This window comes from Volvox carteri (assembly GCF_000143455.1).
Source record: "Volvox carteri f. nagariensis unplaced genomic scaffold VOLCAscaffold_4, whole genome shotgun sequence".
NCBI lineage: Eukaryota > Viridiplantae > Chlorophyta > Chlorophyceae > Chlamydomonadales > Volvocaceae > Volvox > Volvox carteri.
In genome coordinates, this window is record NW_003307547.1 from 2,517,015 (window position 1) to 2,534,828 (window position 17,814).

General features: G+C 55.9%; 4 protein-coding genes across 4 annotated transcripts; 2 read left to right on the top strand and 2 right to left on the bottom strand.

Moving 5' to 3' along the window:
* Positions 1–1,891: 1,891 nt before the first annotated feature.
* Positions 1,892–4,820, top strand: VOLCADRAFT_87214 (uncharacterized protein; the record flags this gene model as incomplete). The annotated part of the gene is made up of 5 exons (XM_002946789.1): positions 1,892–2,035; positions 2,408–2,466; positions 3,453–3,525; positions 4,107–4,686; positions 4,759–4,820. 5 exons carry the CDS (start codon positions 1,892–1,894, stop codon positions 4,818–4,820), a joined length of 918 nt encoding a protein of 305 aa, XP_002946835.1.
* An 811-nt stretch (positions 4,821–5,631) lies between these two features.
* On the bottom strand, positions 5,632–10,461 carry VOLCADRAFT_103245 (uncharacterized protein; the record flags this gene model as incomplete). The annotated part of the gene is made up of 10 exons (XM_002946971.1): positions 5,632–5,722; positions 6,457–6,608; positions 6,742–6,943; positions 7,102–7,137; positions 7,468–7,522; positions 8,007–8,319; positions 8,628–8,666; positions 8,953–9,066; positions 9,238–9,328; positions 10,139–10,461. 10 exons carry the CDS (start codon positions 10,459–10,461, stop codon positions 5,656–5,658), a joined length of 1,392 nt encoding a protein of 463 aa, XP_002947017.1. The 3' UTR covers positions 5,632–5,655.
* Positions 10,462–10,944: 483 nt separating this feature from the next.
* Positions 10,945–12,009, top strand: VOLCADRAFT_116279 (uncharacterized protein; the record flags this gene model as incomplete). Its single annotated transcript, XM_002946790.1, has 2 exons — positions 10,945–11,485; positions 11,798–12,009. 2 exons carry the CDS (start codon positions 10,945–10,947, stop codon positions 12,007–12,009), a joined length of 753 nt encoding a protein of 250 aa, XP_002946836.1.
* Positions 12,010–13,609: 1,600 nt separating this feature from the next.
* Positions 13,610–17,584, bottom strand: VOLCADRAFT_116281 (uncharacterized protein; the record flags this gene model as incomplete). The annotated part of the gene is made up of 10 exons (XM_002946972.1): positions 13,610–13,800; positions 14,065–14,155; positions 14,280–14,399; positions 14,714–14,817; positions 14,981–15,050; positions 15,084–15,284; positions 15,453–15,543; positions 15,833–15,924; positions 16,738–16,971; positions 17,225–17,584. 10 exons carry the CDS (start codon positions 17,582–17,584, stop codon positions 13,610–13,612), a joined length of 1,554 nt encoding a protein of 517 aa, XP_002947018.1.
* Between the last annotated feature and the right edge of the window lie 230 nt (positions 17,585–17,814).

Consider the following 17,814-nt stretch of genomic DNA (forward strand, 5'->3'; position numbering starts at 1 on the left):
CCCCGGCTGTAGCGTGGTTGGCTCGTACTGATGGGTCTGGTCGCTGTACGGATACACCGTATAAAACTGCATTCGTCGAAGGTCGAATGGAAACATGGTGTAGTACAAATACGACAGTGCTGCCGTACTGCGCGCGTGTTCCGCCTCAAGCGTCATGTCTCATGCGTCTTATTGGAGGGGCATTTTCCGTTCCACAATCCGTTTGAGAGGATTCAGGAATCGGAGGTACTATGGCTTCTCCAGTTTAGATTATATAAGCTATTGTTAAGATTTTTGCCCAGACTCTTGAAGCTTCGTACTGCCGTACTGTGTACCAAGGTCTCCACTTTGTAGTGTGATTTGTGTGGCATGTGCTCCCAACAGCGGGTACGTTTGTTATATACGATATACTATTTTTCAATTATTGCAGGTGTTATCAGGGGGTCAGTGTTCCGCTTCATTTGCTTTTGATGGTTGCGTACGTCCGTACTCCTTGCCGTACAGAAGAGTCAGTCCCCCCTTCCCCCCTGATGCATCGTCATCAGGTCTTCTTCCGAAGCTGGCGATTATGAATGATGGAATATAGCGCTAAGAACTTCGAGGTGTGGGCCTGTACCATGTCATGGTCGTGCCCTTAATCATGCAGTTCTTTTGTTTTGGTTTGTGTCCTTGTCCCGGATACGCTGCGGCGCATTCACGTGAAAACCAATCTCAACCAATCGCCGTCTTCTTCCCCGAGGCAAAAGGGAAAAGCCTTTCTTTGACACCAAAAGTACCCGCCAAGTCCATTGAATGGATTGGGATAGCTGTTTGGGACAACGAGCATGTTGTCTTGTACGGAATACGGAAGCAGTTTTGTGCGGACGAAAGCGCGTGATCGATTGGAACGCATTTCAAATTATTCGTGGGAAGGGGACTAAACTGCAGAGCCCGACGAGCAACGTGACATGACGCAACTAGGCCGATGGATCGGGACGTCCCGTGCACGTGCATGCCCCGTGCGGGGTGGGTGGGTGGATATTGGTGGCAAGGCCGTTTGTGTTGCTTGGACAGAGCCGGCCCGAGGTCCGGCCGCTTGATGAGTGCTTAATTTACGGACCTCTGATTTGAGGTCGTGGGTTGGACTGCGAGCAAGGGCCCATTACGTTGGGTTGCCTCTTGGTGACAGCTGATGTCCGGATTTACAGGTAGGGTGGTAGGTGAGCAGCACATAGGCCGCGCAACGTGGGGCTAACACAGGCACAAGAGCCGGATAAATTTGCTTAATACATCCGATCTAAGCTTTTGGCCGTCCTGGACAATACGACGAAAGTTTGCCATAGGTTGCCCGAAATCCCGGATTTTCATCGTTATGCTCAGCCCATTGTCCTTAGTATCTAGCCACAAAACATTAGTGACGCGGAAACCCTGTCTGTCCTCTAGCAGCGTGGTCGCGACAGTCCCCTGATGTGATAGTTGCACAGCCTAGCTTCAGCGCTCAGCGAGCCAAAATGCTTTTTCACTAAATAATATTTTCACAGAAGAATAACATTATGACAGTGTTCCGGGAGGCATGTCCGATGTTTTTGCAAGGCTGCTGCAAGTTCGTCCAAATTGCGAAAGACACGCCAGTAGCTCTATCCTGTAGCGGTGGCTGTGCTGGTTTCATCCATTTAATTCATCCTATAATTGCCACAGCCTTTGACGGTCTGGCTCGTCAGCACGCTTACTATCTCACCCTCAACCGTCAAGCATATGCGACCGCAGCCTCTATTAGCCTATCGCCTGTAATTATAACTAATCATAAGCTCAAGCTATGCCCATGATTAAATTTAGACCCTCAGCTCTTCAACCTTCAAAATGGCTGCTGGGGATTCGCATGTGACGCATGAAATCACTGGCGGTCCGATTCTGAGGGCTGTGCTGTCACGTAATGTCCATTGAATTTGCTGTCGTCTGGTCTCACCTGGCTGGGATTCTGCTGGCGTTTTTAGCTCCAGCACATGCAATCTTCCTCGCCCAGCAAAACATTTCGGCCGATACCCCCAGCACGTACTGTGGATTTTACGGCCTACAGGTAAGAGATTGTTACTCCTTACACGACCTGTGTTGATAATCAAGCAGCTTAAAGGCGCAGGGGTATTACAGCGGGTACGCATACAGACCGAAGCTGGCACGCTCGCGCACATCTGCCTATCTAACTTTTGCTTCGCTCGCTTTCTCAAACGTGACTCTTTAATGCTGACACATTCAAATAATTTGAAAAAAACATTTTCATACACGTAAGAAGACACAAGCTCACTTGTTGGTTAAATAGCCCAGCAATGGTCAAGAAGCCATTCGGGAAAGCTATTGTTTCCCGACCAACCCGAGACAAAGCGCTAACGAACCCTCAGTTAGACTCATCCTCGCTTCCGGCCACCGGCGTTCCCCGTGATGTTACCCGCAGCGTTACAGAGCCTGGTGTGATGCCAACATATCCGCCTTCGTGGCATCTAACAAGGTACGGTACGGCGACCAGGGTCGTACGACAGCTTCACCGCCATCCAACCTGGGAGCCAGCCATGTGATGTGCGGCAATAGGGACTCCAGCACCCGGGGAGGGGATGATTTGAGAAATCACGGATATCATAGCGGCGGCAATAAAAAACAATCCTAACGGCGGCAAGTCAGTCGACTGAGGACTTTCACTTCAATGCTCCCTCTACATCCCTTCTTTCTCCCTCACCTCCATGCCAACCAGCTGAACAGCAGAACCAACGGAAAGACGGGCCTCCCGCGTTGCCTCTGCATCCCTACTCTGAAACTGCCCTCAACCCCTCAACCCACCCCTCAACCTCCCCACCCACCCCACACACACGCACGCTTCCGTCCCGTGTATGGATTGTCGGCCGTACACACAAAAAAAACAACGGCCACAGTCATGCCAGGGGTACGGCGTGTGCGTTCCCATGGACGGCGACGCGGCCATGTCGTGCACCCGCAGCATGTACTGCGACATGAGGAGCCTGGCGGCGGCGGCCGCCGCCACCGCCGCCGTACAGAGCGGGGGAGGAGGAGTAGGAGGGATGGCAAGTGCGACCGTGTGTTTGGTTCTTTCCGGGGCGAGCGGGTCGGCGTTGTGCGATTTGGACATTGAGGGTACGTCATGTGACAGGGCGGGGAGGGAGGAGGAGGAAGCTGGAGGTGGAGGAGGAGGAGGTACACTGGCTACTTTTTAATCTCTCTAAAATCTTACCTGAAGAAAGAGGGCCCTACATTGAACACTGGACTAAGGGGAGAGGCACACTCAGCCATATAACTACCTAACCATTCGATCCGGACAATAACTTGCGCCGTTCGTGCTTACGGGTGGGCCCTTTCTCTCACTTTTATTACGGAAACCCTTACATCGCGTCACAACGCCGTCATCACACTGCCGATGGTGGGTACAACACAGCAATTTCGTCCTCCTCGGGAGCCACATCCCCGGGGCCCCCTCCTCCACCGACAAGGCATCCGGACTGGGCGATTTGGAAGACCATGGCCATCATTTGGTCCATACTGGGCTTCACAGGGTTGTTAATGGTGAGCTTGACCGTTGGCAGGTGGCAGTTGGCGGTTGGTTGGGGTCATCTTGCTCTCTGTTGTAGGCCGTTCATTCGCGCCTTCGGCTGGCCGTGTGGGGTCATGAGGTGGTTACGGTGGTTGGGATGGTTTGGTGGTGCTATGACCAACTTCCTTGCTGTTGCGCATGGGTTATATTCCCTTGGGGCCTGGGGCTCGCTGTAATGGCTATTACTACTGCTACTTCTAATGGGCGCGTGGCCGGGGGGGAACGAGGGCGTTTCTTTCCCGACAAGTCCAGATGAGTGCGGAATGGAGGGGTGTTACTTTGCTGCGTCGCCACCTCTTTCTCTCCCCCTCCCTCTCATGTTGCTGCTTTATTGGCATATTTGTACGGGAGAAGAAATTCCTCTTCCGCTGTTCCTTATTACTGATGTGACATATACATACATACATACGCACATCCTGGAGACGCATCATCCCGCCAGCCGTTCCTATGCAGCCCACTTGAGTATTTGCAGTGCTGACGTCATGTACGGCTGGGGTATTGTACGACTCTGCTCCCGCTGCTGCTGCCACTGTGCCGCTGCCGTCCCTGGCAGGTGATCTATTGGCTGCTCCGCTGGCTGCTGCGCCGCCGCGCGAGAGACGCCGACCGCACCCCGGTGACCGCACTCTCGGACCTGGGAAAGGAGCAGATCAAGCAGGAGGCGGCGGCGGCGGCGGCGGGACAATTTAATGGCAGTGGCGCCGCCGCGACCGTGACACTCTGGCCTACCACACCCGACGGCAAGCCCATCCTAGCGTACGGCACATCGTACCCCCCGCAGCCGCCACTGATTGCGTACATCAACGGTCTAGCCGCTGGCGGCCGTCTGGCCCCAAACGTAGGCGATGCTCTGTTGCAAGCGGCCACCGCCAGCCGACCCGCCTACAACGGGCCGCCCATGCGCACGCCGCCCGTCAACATACCTCCCTTGACCGGTGTCGTACTGCCGCCGCCCCCGCCGCCGGGGTCTGCGTCACCGCGGATGCCGTACGGCAGCCCTGTTGCGGCTGGTGCAGAGGATCTGCCGCTGGCGGCGGCGGCGGCGGCGGCAGGTGGCGGGGAGGAAAGCGAGGAGGCCGCCCCGGAGACTGCGGCAGCCGAAGCCGCAGCTGGCGGTAGTGGAGATGATGGTGGTGAGGTTGGCGGGAGTGGCGTGCGCAGCAGGGGGCCCGCTGCGCCGCTTCTCCCCGTCGTAACGCCTGCAGCGTTGATGCCGCCGCCAGCTGCCACGTTGCACAACCCGGGAGCCACGTCACCGCGATGGTGACGATGGTGATGTGGGTCATGACGGTAATGGGCGAGACGTGTGTGCATGTGTGCACGTGTATGTATGTATGTATGTATGTGTGTATGTATGTATGTATGTATGTATGTATGTATGTATGTATGTATGTATGTTGTTACAGGGTGATATAGCTTCACCTGCGGCCCCCTTTCCCGAGGCAGTTCCCTGCTCTCCCCTGCTAGAGGGGCACCCTAATCCATTCACCCCATCCGACTTCAGAATGTATTCGTTGGGTTCAGCAACTCACCACCAGCATCCAACCAAATCTAGCAGGTCAACGGCGCCTCAACTTAGTTCCTGGTCAGCTCGCAAGTGCGTGTATGTATGTATGTGTGCGAGGCGAGGCGCGGGCGCAACAATGAGGGCTGGAAAATAGTACGGCGTGGAAATTGGTGATAGTCGGTACATGCGGCGATTAGAATGGGACAGGGAGGGGGTTGAGGAGGCAGGCAGTACGACAGCAACGTGTGGCGGAGGTAGGATCAGGTAGGACCAATAGACTAATAGGTAGGGGAGCGGGGGGGGAGAGAAAAGCGGGGGGCAAGGGGTGTGTGTGTTTGTGTTGTTGGATTTACAGGGTGTCGGGCGCCCTCTTAAGGCCGTGGGCCCTCTTCAGGTGTCAGCGGAAATTTAATACAGGCAGAGCTGTGCGTAGTTGTGGTTATACCTCAAAACTCATGTCATATCGAATGTATCTGTGTCGTACACGTGTCATTCACTTCCGTACGAATGTACGAACACAAGGGTCAAGCAAATGGATAAGCATTTACGTAGAAACGCTGTGTGGAGAGTTGGTCATTGGTTACATCCCTGCAATTTACGGTTTGTGGCTACAACGTATGGGAGGAGGTTTCTGGAAGAATACTTTCATCATGTATTGGTCTCTGTACGAGATGATATGAGCATATGTTGAGGGTGCGGCACGTCGTACATGTCAACGGCTGTACGGGAAATTTGTGGCTGAATGGCCTGCGTCGCGATCATCGTGACCGTTGTAATTGATACAACGAAAACACCAACTGACTGATTTAGGAACAATAAACCCTAAGAATGAAGTACGGCGCTCCTGTGGTAATGAGCCACAAGACGACTTCAAACTTGTCTTGGGCAAAATACATCAATCTTAATCACGATTTGTCGTACCTCGGTACGGCACACGCCATGGCGACGTCGTGGTGTATAATGCTGAACGATCGAGACCTTGCCTGGTTTATAATAATACCTTAAAACAAGACCCCACACAAAAAGTCGTGGTTGGCTGGTGTGTTTGGCTGAAAACCAAAACGTACTATCACGTGCCGTGGAAACAACAGGGAGGTGAAAACAATACAAGTCATGGTCACAAATTTCATCATCATTATCATCATCATCAGCAGCAGCTGCAGCAGCAGTAACAGTAGCAACAGTAGCAGCAATGGCTGCTGGAGTTGTGGATGGCGCTTGTCTTTGTCTCCCGCCATCTGCAAATCCAATTTTGACCCCCAAATGTCGCTCTTGACCAGATGTTCCTCCCATTGCCGCCGCTGCTGCTGCTACTGATGCGCCAACAACAGACCTTCACCGTCGTCCCGGCCGTCCCGGCCGTCTTCATCCTCGTGTTGTGGATCCTGTTGCCCACCCCCCCCCCCCTGCTGCTCCCGCCAGCAGCCCCATCCCCTCCTGCACCGACATGCTGTGCAGCTGCCTGCTGAAAGCCACAAACTGCTCCAGGCTCAGGTCCTGAGCGCGACTATCCGCGTTGAGGCCGCACTCGGACAGCGCCGCCTCCACCTGCGCAGGGAGGAGGGTGGGCGGGCGGGTTCGTCGGTGCCTTACTAAGGGCCAAATTGGAGTTGTTCGGAGCAAATTTGAGTTTTCTACTGTTGTCGTCCGGATATTATATACACATTTGCAGACCTCGTACCTGCTCAGCGCCGTACAACGGCTGCAAGCTGTTGCGCATCTTTTTGCGCCGCTCCGAAAACGCCTTGACGACTAGCGAGTGGAATGCGCGCTCGGAAGGTACGGCAGGGCGGGCGCTGGGCGGGATCAGAGAAAAGGTAACCAATGCACCGTCCACGCCGGGTACGGGATCGTACTTGAGGCGGGAAATACGGAAGCGGTACCTGCACGACAACAGCCACCGGCATTGCTTCACAGTTGAACCAAGGACACGCTGCTCAATCCATCATGCTGGAGGTGGAGTTGCTGTTGTCTGTCGACCCGACCGCTGCTTTCCTTTCCTTTCCTGTCCTTTCCTGAACGAGGGCCCCCCCTCCCGTACCTGCTCCTGCCCCTGCCCGCCCATCCTCCCCCATGCCTGGGCAGCAACATGCAGTGTTGCAGCAGGATGGGAGGATCAATTTTGTGTGTGTTACACCTTGATTTGCGTTACTACCCAATTTTTAAGATGTAACATGGGAGGGGGCCCCATACATACCTGGCGCCCCAAGGGCCTGCAGTCTAGGGCTGTACGTCCAAAAGGTAAAAACGCAAAAGAATCTAAAGACTATTATCCCACCACCATCATCATCACTAAACACGAGAAAAGAAAAAAGGAACTATCCATGTGCAACCAAAGTCCTCCTGCTGGGAAACCTCGGTTACTCCTGGGGTTGTACTGCAGCGGGAGGGGGGTATCCTGCCGTACCTGGGTCGGCAGTAGAAAAGGGTTCGGATGTTGGCAGCTCTCCATTCGGGACCTCCTGGAGTTGGTTGCGGTTATGGTCGTTGGGTCGTTGGGTGGCAGTTGTCATGGTGGTTGTGAATGTGACGGCCACACAGAAGAGAGATGGGCGTTTGACGTCGGGTGTTGATGTTTGCGGGTGATGAATGAGGGCTCTGGCTACGTACACATATACCATACTCACATCAGTTTAAGACCAGGACTTAGGGACGGCGGGGACATGACGACATTGCTCAGACAGGATATCCCCAGCTGATCTCATAGACATGATAGTGTGGCGCCGTTGATCTGCTAGATTTGGTTGGATGCTGGTGGTGAGTTGCCGAACCCAAGGAGCACATTCTGAAGTTGGATGGGGCGAGCGGATTAGGGTGCCCCTCTCGCAGGGGAGAGCAGGGAACTGCCTCCAAGGGAAAGGGGGCCGCTGGTGAAGCTTAACCACCCTGTAACAACATCATTACAGCGCGTTTCCCCCCCCCGCCACCCAACCACCCAGCGCACACCTGGCGTGTGTTCCGTCAGTCGTACCGCGGCCTCGTGCTGGATCATGATATGCAAATCGGAGATCCAGTCGCCCAGCGGCAGCAGCAACGTCAACAAGTCCTTAGTAATGTTGTACGGCAGGTTAGCTACTACTTTGACTTTGCGGCCGCCGGCTGCTGCGGAAGAACCAGGCTTGTAACCCCGGCTGGATGCACCAGACGTTGACGTTGACGCGAGCGCTGACTCAGCTGACGACACCGACTCTGACGACGCCGCAGGGTCTTGGCGGTCTTGTTGCAGCATCATGCCGCGGATGATGTCCTCCAGACCTACCTGCGCATTCACCCCGAACCCAACACACACACACGCGCACATACATACATACATACAGTGTAATCTAAGTCATACATACATACACATGCACAGGTACGCGTGAGGCCTCTCAAGAAGCATGCAATCATCTGAAAATAAGGCCCAGGCCCAGGCACAGAAAAAGCTTCGGCCGACTTTCCGTTATGTTCGTTAGAGTTGTCTTAACTGTGTCTTGAAAAGTCTTTTGGTGGCCCTGGGGCCCCTCTGTATAAACGGAGTGTTTGAAGTTTTACGTTTGTCTGTCTGCCTGTCTGTCTGTCTGTACCCACCTTGAGTGCGTCTCCGTGTATCAAGGTAAGGCGGGGTACCTGAAGGGGCGGCCGTTTGGAGGCGGTGAAGGGAGTCAGGAATATGATGATGCCCGGGACATGGTTGAGGTGACGCAGTAGCAGCGGGAGTGGCAGTCATAGCGGTAGAGTATTGGTGGTCTTGGTCGTCGTCGAAATGGCTGAAGGGGTGTTTCCTTGTGTCCAATCTCAAAGGATGGGTGCTGCTCGAGCAATGAAACCGGCGAACCCCAGGACCCACAAAGTCCGCGAGGGAGCCCCCCGGGCACATTCAAGACCACAAAACACACGTCACGCACCAACCCACATCGCCGTACTCCTTCTGCAGTCTGCCGTACAGCGTGTCGTCCTTCTCCACCGCCGTAACACCGGCGCCGCTAGCAAGCAGGTGCTTCGTGAGGTTGCCGGTGCCAGGCCCCACCTGGGCGGACAGGCATATATACAGATGGACATCTCAACATGTAGTGGTATACACACATATGGTGTCGCAAGGCCACCCGACAAATAGTGGCAGCAGCAGTAGCACCTAAACCATCGGGATGACATGTGCCGCCGCAGTAGCAGTAACACGGCAGTAGCAGTACATCCGCACCTCTAGCACCAGGTCTTGTGGCCCCACACCGGCCGCCGCAACAATGTCCTGGAGTACGGCATCATCCGTCAGGAAATTCTGACCCAGAGATCTACCCAAGGGAGCAGAGGGGAAGGGAGTGGAAGGAGGTGACGGGACGGTGGTGGCGGCGAAATCTAAGAGGGGATGCTGGCCAGGAAGTGAGCTGTAAGTCAGCGAGTTATGGCGTCGTTAGCTGATGCGGTCAGACACGGGGGATAACAGCGTCGACACGCTGCTGCTGCTGCTACTGCTGCCGCTGCTACTGATGGCAGCCGTAGTAGTTCTGGCATCTGCCGCTGCTACTGCTGCCGCCACAAAAGCAGCGACGGAATGGGTGTGGAACTGGAAAGCGAGGCTAAGGGATGCCAGGGCGCTGCTAGGGGAAATTAGATGAGACGAGTGAGTTCAGGTTGCGAGTCATCGGTGCTCATCTCCTCCCCCTTACCCCTCCCTCACCTCCGCGCTCAACGCGGGGCTAGAAAGGGGTCAGGAAAAAGGGACGGAGAGGAAACAAGTACACAGTAGCTTCTTTAGGCTACATAGATGATCTTGTTGTGTCATCGAGGGGAGGGGCAGAAAGCAGTGGATCGAATGCAGAGGGCAGAAGGGGGCCCCGGCCGGGGGCCCGTGCGAGGCGGATGGCGGAGTCCCCCCCCCTCCCCCCCCCACACACACCGGTTTACAAGGATGCGGTGCAGGTCGCACAACCCGGGGGCGCTAAGGGACCTCCGGAATCAGAGGGACGCTCCCCGAGCGGAGCGGAATCCAACTAGGCCCAAGTCTTCATCCTCTGCCATATAGTCGTCCACAACCCCCGTACGACCCGTTACGCGCTCGACCCGTGCTCTCACGAGTTAGCTCCGAAGTTCAAGGCACTTACTTCTTGGCTTTAATCCGGTCTTCGTAAAGATTTGCAACGGTTGATATGGCGCTCGGCATTGGACGGGATGTTGCTGTGGCAGTTATTGGGGTGTTGCTTCCGCCGCCGCTGCCACCCACTTGCCACATCCAGCCCACGCTCGGTACTTCGACGGGGTCCTCGGTATCGGACTTGGGCGTCTGGTTTTGCGACAAGGCTGGGTTCAATGGTGCCACGGATTTTCGAGAAGATTTGGGTTGGGATCGAAGGCCGCCCTTGGTGGGGCTGCTGCCGCTGCCGCTGCCACTGCTGCCAGGCAGTCGCCGGGCCGCCCGCAAGCGCATATCGCGCGGCCGGCTGTATTGCCGTAAGCCTGGACAACGATGATTACTATGAGATTGATTTGTGTGGAGATGTGTCTTAAGCGGCATGTCGCCTAATCGCATGCGGTCTCCGCGAAGCCTAGTTAATAGTATTGCGTGCTGGGGGTAACACGGTGGATTTCAAGCAATGAGTCAATATGCCCTTGATGCCCAAGATGATATTGTGGAAAACGCTTGGAAAATGAAAATTTGACTCTTGCGATTCAAGCTCCCAACAACGAATTCCCCGTACGGTGCTTCCGTACCCTTGCCAAAACTTCGCACTTGCCTACAGTCCGAAGGGATGTGATGAGATGTCCCGATAGAGCGCGTAGCTGACCGTATTTGTTTCAGAGCTATAGGCTCACAACTTACGTCGCAGCATTGGTCTGATTTACGGGCACTTGTAGCAGCACTGGCAGGGTCATCGGGGCCAGTTGAGCCATGCCAATACAACCATTTTCAATGGATGCTGCCCTTATAGGGGGCGGCATTCTGCATGTCCTCTCTCGCAAGTTGCTGCTGTGGAAACTGTTGTGGGACAAGAACTGCAGGGGCATTAGTTTGATTACGCAAGAGCTATTCTTAATCATTTTCATCTTTCGTTACCTCGACCTATTGTATCTCTATGTGTCCTTGGCCAACACGATCGTCAAGGTGTTTCACCTCGTCGTCGCCCTCGCCATTGTCCTTCTTATGCGCTACTCTCCAGCATCGCAAACCTACGATGCTGACCTGGACACGTTTCCACGTGGCGCGTTAATTCTGCCCTGCTTAATATTGGCCATTTTTCTCAATCGCGTCAAGCTCATCATCGAAATTTGTCATTCGTTCAGCGTATACTTGGAAGTCGTGGCTCTAGTTCCACAGTTTGTGTTGCTCTACAAGCGGCAAATCTATGAGGGTTGGGCCTTGGCCTTCACCGTGCTGTGTGGAGCGGAGCGGCTGTTGCAGGGCATCTCCGTCGTCACAGACTGGCAGGAGTCTTACCGGGAAGATCCGTACAGTGAGTCCATAGAAGGGGGGGCCCACGGCTGCGCTTTAGCAGTCCAGGGAAGAGCCACACGGTACACAGGGCCAGCATGGCACGGCACGGCAGCCCAGCGTCCCGTCTGCAACACCCGCTGCGACGCCCTTGACACGCCGAATGCCCACGACCGCAGTCCCACGTGTTCTCCTTTCCCGCGCGGCCGTCCCACCCATCCGCTTTCCCCCGTCATGGATACAGTTGGTCGTTAAACACTTCTTAACTGTCAGCCGTTTACCTTAGATCTCGATTTGCACTCTGTCCACCCCCTCCCAACCCCTCATTTAAAAGGTGTCCTGGCGGATATGGTTCATGCCGTCGTGTTCATTAGCGGCCTGGCAGTGGTGATCTGGCAGCGGTTCCAGGTCAAGAAGCAGCAGGGAATGAACGAGTCGGGAGCGCAGCTGCCCAACTTTGACGAGGTCTGGGACGCCAGCAAGTTCAAATTCGAGGACCAGGAGGCGGTTCGGGGGGAGACTGTGCCTGTGCTGGGGCGCAGGTAGAGACTGGGGATGAGAGATGGAGGGCAACCTCGAGCGAGGAGGGGCGAAGGCTGAAAGGGGCTTAAGGGCCCCGAAAGAGCCGTGCCCCCTTGCCATGATGCCTCGATGGAATGTGGCATTGTCATGACTACACCGGTCCAGCGCTGAGGGAGGGATGGAGACGAGGGAAGACTTTTGGGTTTGGGTCATAGACTAGGCTGATACTAAGCTGATGGGACGGTCTGGACTAAGCTGATGGCCGGTCGGGACTTTTAGCAAGTTGATACTCGCTCGATCTGGTTGTGAGGGGAAAGTGAGGGCGGAGGGGAGAAGGGAGTTATGGGCCTGTTGGCGGGTGAGGGCGGTCCTTAAGCCCATTCCTGGTAACCCGCGTGTGAGAAGGGCGAGAGAAACATAGACACGAAACACACCGGCTGTGTGGGACCAGCGCCGAAGGAAGCCTGTCAGCACTAGCAGCCCAAGTCGCTGCAGCGGCCGACAGGACCAGCAGGCGCACATGATGGGCTGCTGGTCCGCAGGTGAGGTGAGGGACACCGCCGGCATCGCAGCAGCAGCTCGACGGTCGAGGACGAGGAGAAGCGCCTGGTAACAGGCGCAGCACTGTACGGTAGCGGTACATGTGGCGGCGTACGGACGGAACGGTAGTGAGGGTGGGTCTCGCATCGGGCCCGCGGGACCCACATGCGCGCGGTAACGTGCATTGCGGCACATGGCTAGGTGGAGTGTTAAGGGAAGGTTATGCCTTAGGGCCTTAGTTCGAGTGAGGAGGGTGGTAACCAGGTGTATGCGTTGGACATCAGGGTTGGAGGACAGCAATACACGGGGGTGTGAGCTTGCATGCATACTGTGTTTATGTGCTTTTGTGAGCTTCTCTTAACCAGCTCGACTATAGGTGTCAGCAGAGGCCACCGGGCTTTGGAAGGTTGTTGTGTATAACGCATAACGGCGATGGGGACCTTAGGTGGTGGATTGGTGACTTGATGGATGCTTTGCGGCTTGTCCTCCTGCTGCTGCTGTTGGGCGATGTCCGACTGAAGGACGTTTGTGTTACACATAGCCCGTGAATGGAGGTCTAAGGGTATGATGTGGTACGGATCGGTTAAGCACCTTAGGTGGTCAATGTGTTTGATGCTTTGTGTTGATGGTAGTGAACATTGTGGGCATACCATGTCATGTCGCGGCGCGGCGTGTTGCGAGCTCTAACCGTTACTTGGGGGTGTGTGGTTGCCATGGCCCCATGGCTCTTTGGGATGTAAGGCTGCTGCGATAGGGTGACTGTGTCACGGAAGAGTTTCTTTAGTCACGTCGGGGTGAGAGGCCTCTTGCTGCTTTTACACGTTTAGATCACCCCTAAACCGTTCCACATACACACACACACAGGATTCAATTCCTCGTCCTTCTTAGCGACATCATCGCTCACCCGCACATTTTCTTGAGCCACTTTCGCGGAGGCCCCCGAGGCCTTTACACGAACCATTCTGACTACAGCATGTATGCCTTAGCCCCCTCATCCGCAACGTCCCATGCGACTGCAAGCAACGCCAAGTTCGCAACGCATGGATACGCTGGTATGCGCGTTTCTCGCGCAAGCAGCTCTCTTCTACATGTTGCTTGCAGCGAAACCCAGCTGGATTCCCCGCCGGACCCGGTCGTGCTCCTGAGACGACAAGATGACGCAGTAGTTGGCCTCGAAGCGACCCAAGGGTGTCGGTACCACCAGGCCGGTGCCACACGACCACCGGAAGGTGGAACCGAAGTCGGACAACAACGTCGCGGGAGCGCGACCCGTGCCTGTGCGGCGTGCGCAAGGTGTTGTGGTGTGTGGGTGGTAAGCAAGTAGAGGGGACGGATGCGTTGCGCGTGAGCGTTTCAGAAGGGAGAAAGAAAGGCGCTTGATTGCCGGAAAGAAGAGGGTGCGGCGGTGCCAGGAGGCGCAGGAAAAAGGAGTTTCGCACAGTTGGGGAAGTCGAGGAAACAATTTCGAATATGCGAACGGGAGTCAACGGAAGGGAACTTCCCACGGGGAGGAGAACGTCCAGGAGCGCCCTTACCGACCTGACAGCTGCATCACGTTGCCCCCGTTCACGAACGCGTGTCCATGCAGGTTGAGCAGCTTCAGTGCGGGGTGCGGCAACTGGAACATGAGCTGCGCTCCGAGAGGGAGGGGGTTAGGGGAAGGACATTAGGGGTTCAGGAAGACAAGACCACGTTACGTTGCACAATCATAAGCACAAACATAACAATCACAGAGAGCGACGACAGGTACCCACCGATGCAAAGATGGAGGTGTATACGTCTCCTCCTAGCGCATCCCGTCGGCCGCTAAGTTGCGCCTGCTCACCCCGGGATGTGCCCGCTGGCGGCCGCCGCACGTCGGAAGGACCCGCACCCTGAGGAGATGACAGCGACCGGAAGACGCACAGACACACATACATAGCCACACATATCATAGCCAGGTCAAGGCGGGTTACACTCGAAACCCAGTTCAACCAGGTGCGCATGCAGTACAAGTAGCATAAGACCCGCTCCGTGTAAGTCTGCAAGTCCACCGTCACGCGGAGGACGGCGACCGCGGAGGGCTAGAGAGGTAAATAATGGGGGCTCATGAAGGCATACATACATATATACATACATATATGGGGATGTATTCTGGATGGATGAATGTTCCGTTCCTGGCACTCCCGACCCCTTCCCCCTTCCTCACCTTGTACTTGAAGCCTCGGAGGGATGAAGGCCCTCCCAGGAAGAAACGGTCCGCAATACACGAGGGCCGGGACAGAGCTCCCTCCCCCCATGGCAACAGTAGACCTGTGCACCGCCACACAGCGGGGACAACAACCAGCACTGCTGAATAACTCGTCGTTTGAGCTCCAGCACAATCCAGTCCACGCTCCGGAACTGACCCACCCACGGTTTCACGCTCAATGGCGACTGGTTTCCCCACACAACACAGATCATTCAATCCCTATACCTGCAGACAGCCCCAGACTGAAGACCACCGCCCCAGTATCGTCCATGGGCACATTAGCCACCAGGTCCACCTGCTGGCGAACGAACCGCAGTGTGCTGTCCACCGGACCACCGCAATAACCACCAGTGCCCAGGCTGCTGCCCCCGGCGCCACTGCTGCTGGGCGGTACCAGCCCCGCTACCTCCGTCGTCGACTTGACGGCCCAGCCCGCGCCTCCCAGTGCTGCCGCTGCACCACCCGCCCCCAAGTCGCGGTGGTCAGCTACTGCCGTGTAGCGCAGGGCGGATTTCAGGAAGTCGCCCATCTGCCCGGGAATGGGGGTTGAGGCGCAGTCCAGGCGGGCGTTGGTGCATGTATGCAAGTGTCTCCGCGTACCTCCGCATAGGACACAACCCAAGTCCTCATGCCACTAGCTAGCCAGCAGCAGCCTTATCCCCCCTGAAGGCCCGGCAAGGGACCTGCTCACCCTCACCTGCGCCACGACCGCCCTGGACGCCGACCTGGAGGGATCTAGGAGTCTCCGCCACCCTAGCTCGTACTCCAAGGTGTGTCGGCCGTTCAAGCTGCGGATGAGAACGGCATTGTCATTTGGATACGCGACCATATATTCGCCATCATCACAACCGCTCCCGCACCCCCAGACACATCCATTCATTCATCCTGAGCCCCACATGTTCATGCACGTACACACTCCTGGTTGTCTTGTGTTGTGCCGTTCAACTGTTTCCAGTACAATGCGCCACCACCTTCGGGTCAGGACCCGAAGGAAGGGAATGGGTGCACCGCCCGACCCGAAGGAAGCAGGAGATCAGCCCGAACCCTTTCCCGGACCACGAGCGGGTGTCAACTCACCTCTTGAACCCCAGCACGGCACCCCGGAGCTGCTCCGTGTACGAGGAAGCCTTCTGGTTGTTGCGGAACAACTGGGAGCCCCGCAGCTCCAACTGATGGAAGGGGGAGTAGGGGGTGAGGAGGGGGAGAAACAGGTAGTGGCAGCACGAGCACATCTTGCAGGTGCAGGACTCTCTTTGTAAACACATTGAAAAACAAGTGCAGATGGAAAGCATCTATGTCCCGTGACGTAACGCTGCACGGCACATATACATTACGCGCTGATCATGTGACCGCCACGAGCTGCGTCTCTCGACAACCCAGTTCTGCCCCGGGACTTCCGCAATTTTCCGCATACACATCGTATGGAAAAGGGACAAGGAAAGAGTCCGAAAGAAAAAGCTTAGGGTGCCAGCCTTTGCGTCGAGGGGTTGAGGGGGGGGAGCTAAACGCACGTGGAGAGCCAACCGTACATGATGCTGATGTCCCCCAGGGGAGCTCACACACAAGTACCTACGACACGCAATCAGTCAGATGATACATGGGGCAAACGATCATAAGTAGAGGTTTGCCTCAGGCAGTAGGGGGTTGTTGCCGTGCAACGTTACGACTTGAGAGTAGTGTCAGTCATCATCTGTCTACTCTTTGCCGGTCTTTGTCCCTCCCAAGGCTCTCTCGCTCCGCCGCCCTGAGTTCTTGTCTTTGGGCGAGGCCCCAGGCTCCCACAGGGGAAAGTACAATCCACGCGGATGATTGCTCTGAGCGAGCAGCTAGCTCCGCGGCAGCCTGCCGCCCACTCGACACCGGGGCTGTAAACCATCACGACTGAGATACATACAATATATGCATTTGTATGTATGTACGTATGTACATATGTAGAGAAGCGGACGGCCTCTCAGGACGAAAAGCCTCTGGCGTAGACGCACCAGGAAGGGGAGCCCCATCGCTCGTGGTTGCCTGTACGACACGCTGGCGGTGTGGCTATTTTCGGTGCCATACTCGAAATTCGCGCCCAGGTGCTCGGCGTTTCCCAGCGCGTTAGTTAGTGATGCCCCCAGCTCGAAGGTGCGCTCGCTGTCCTCGACGTAGGTCGCTGCCCGGATCTTGTACCAGTTGGTCTCCTCCAGGTGCACGTCGACCGTGCAAGCCGAGGGGTCGTCCTGCGGGCCGTCGTCGGCACAGACCCCTTACAGATGTAGTGCGCGGTTTGCTTTGTGCCGATTGTGTCAATCCTGAACCCTCTCCTTTGGGGCTAAACGGGAACGGGCTAAAATGGAAGGTCAAGCGAAAAAGTCTGGTAAGCCTCCTCGATGCACATTTACGACCCCCTGCTAGGACCCCCTCGCTCCTGTACATGTCCCCTCTGGCTTCTTCTTAGCGCCCCTGAGGACGTGGAGGAGCTGACAAACGCACCAGCGGCTCTTCGTGCGCAACGAACTCCACATGGCTAAAGACTCCCAACTGCTTCAGGCGAAGGCCCGCAGCGTCAAGCTCTTCGTGCACCTCCGACAACGTCTGTGCCTTGTGTATCGGCTCAAGCTCACGTTCTATAATATCTGACCGTGTCCGAAATGGGCGGCCGTTGAACCCTTCCAGCTGCTGGTTGATCTGAACGACACGGCAAGGCTTGTCCTTGATGCGCTCATACAGGTCGGTATAGTCCACCGGTTGCGGCACAGCGGGTGGACCCTCTCCAGGCTTTTGAATTTCATTTATGTTTCCGTCTGTGCTGGGCACAACTGGGCTCCCTTCGGGTGCTGAGCCTCTCGCCATGGCGTTCCGTCACGACGCCCGACCGCGTCCAAAGCAAGTGAGGGTGTATGCGCTTAAATGTTGATATACATACTACGGTAGTGGATTTCCTAGGTTTTGCGTGAGCGATCGTCGCCGGTGGCAGCGTGATTACGCTCGGTGTCGGTGTCCAACAGGCGCTAAAGTTCGGCAAGCCAGAGAAATCAGGTTAAAGCTTTAGAGTGACAAATCGTAATATGGTTTTTCCACAT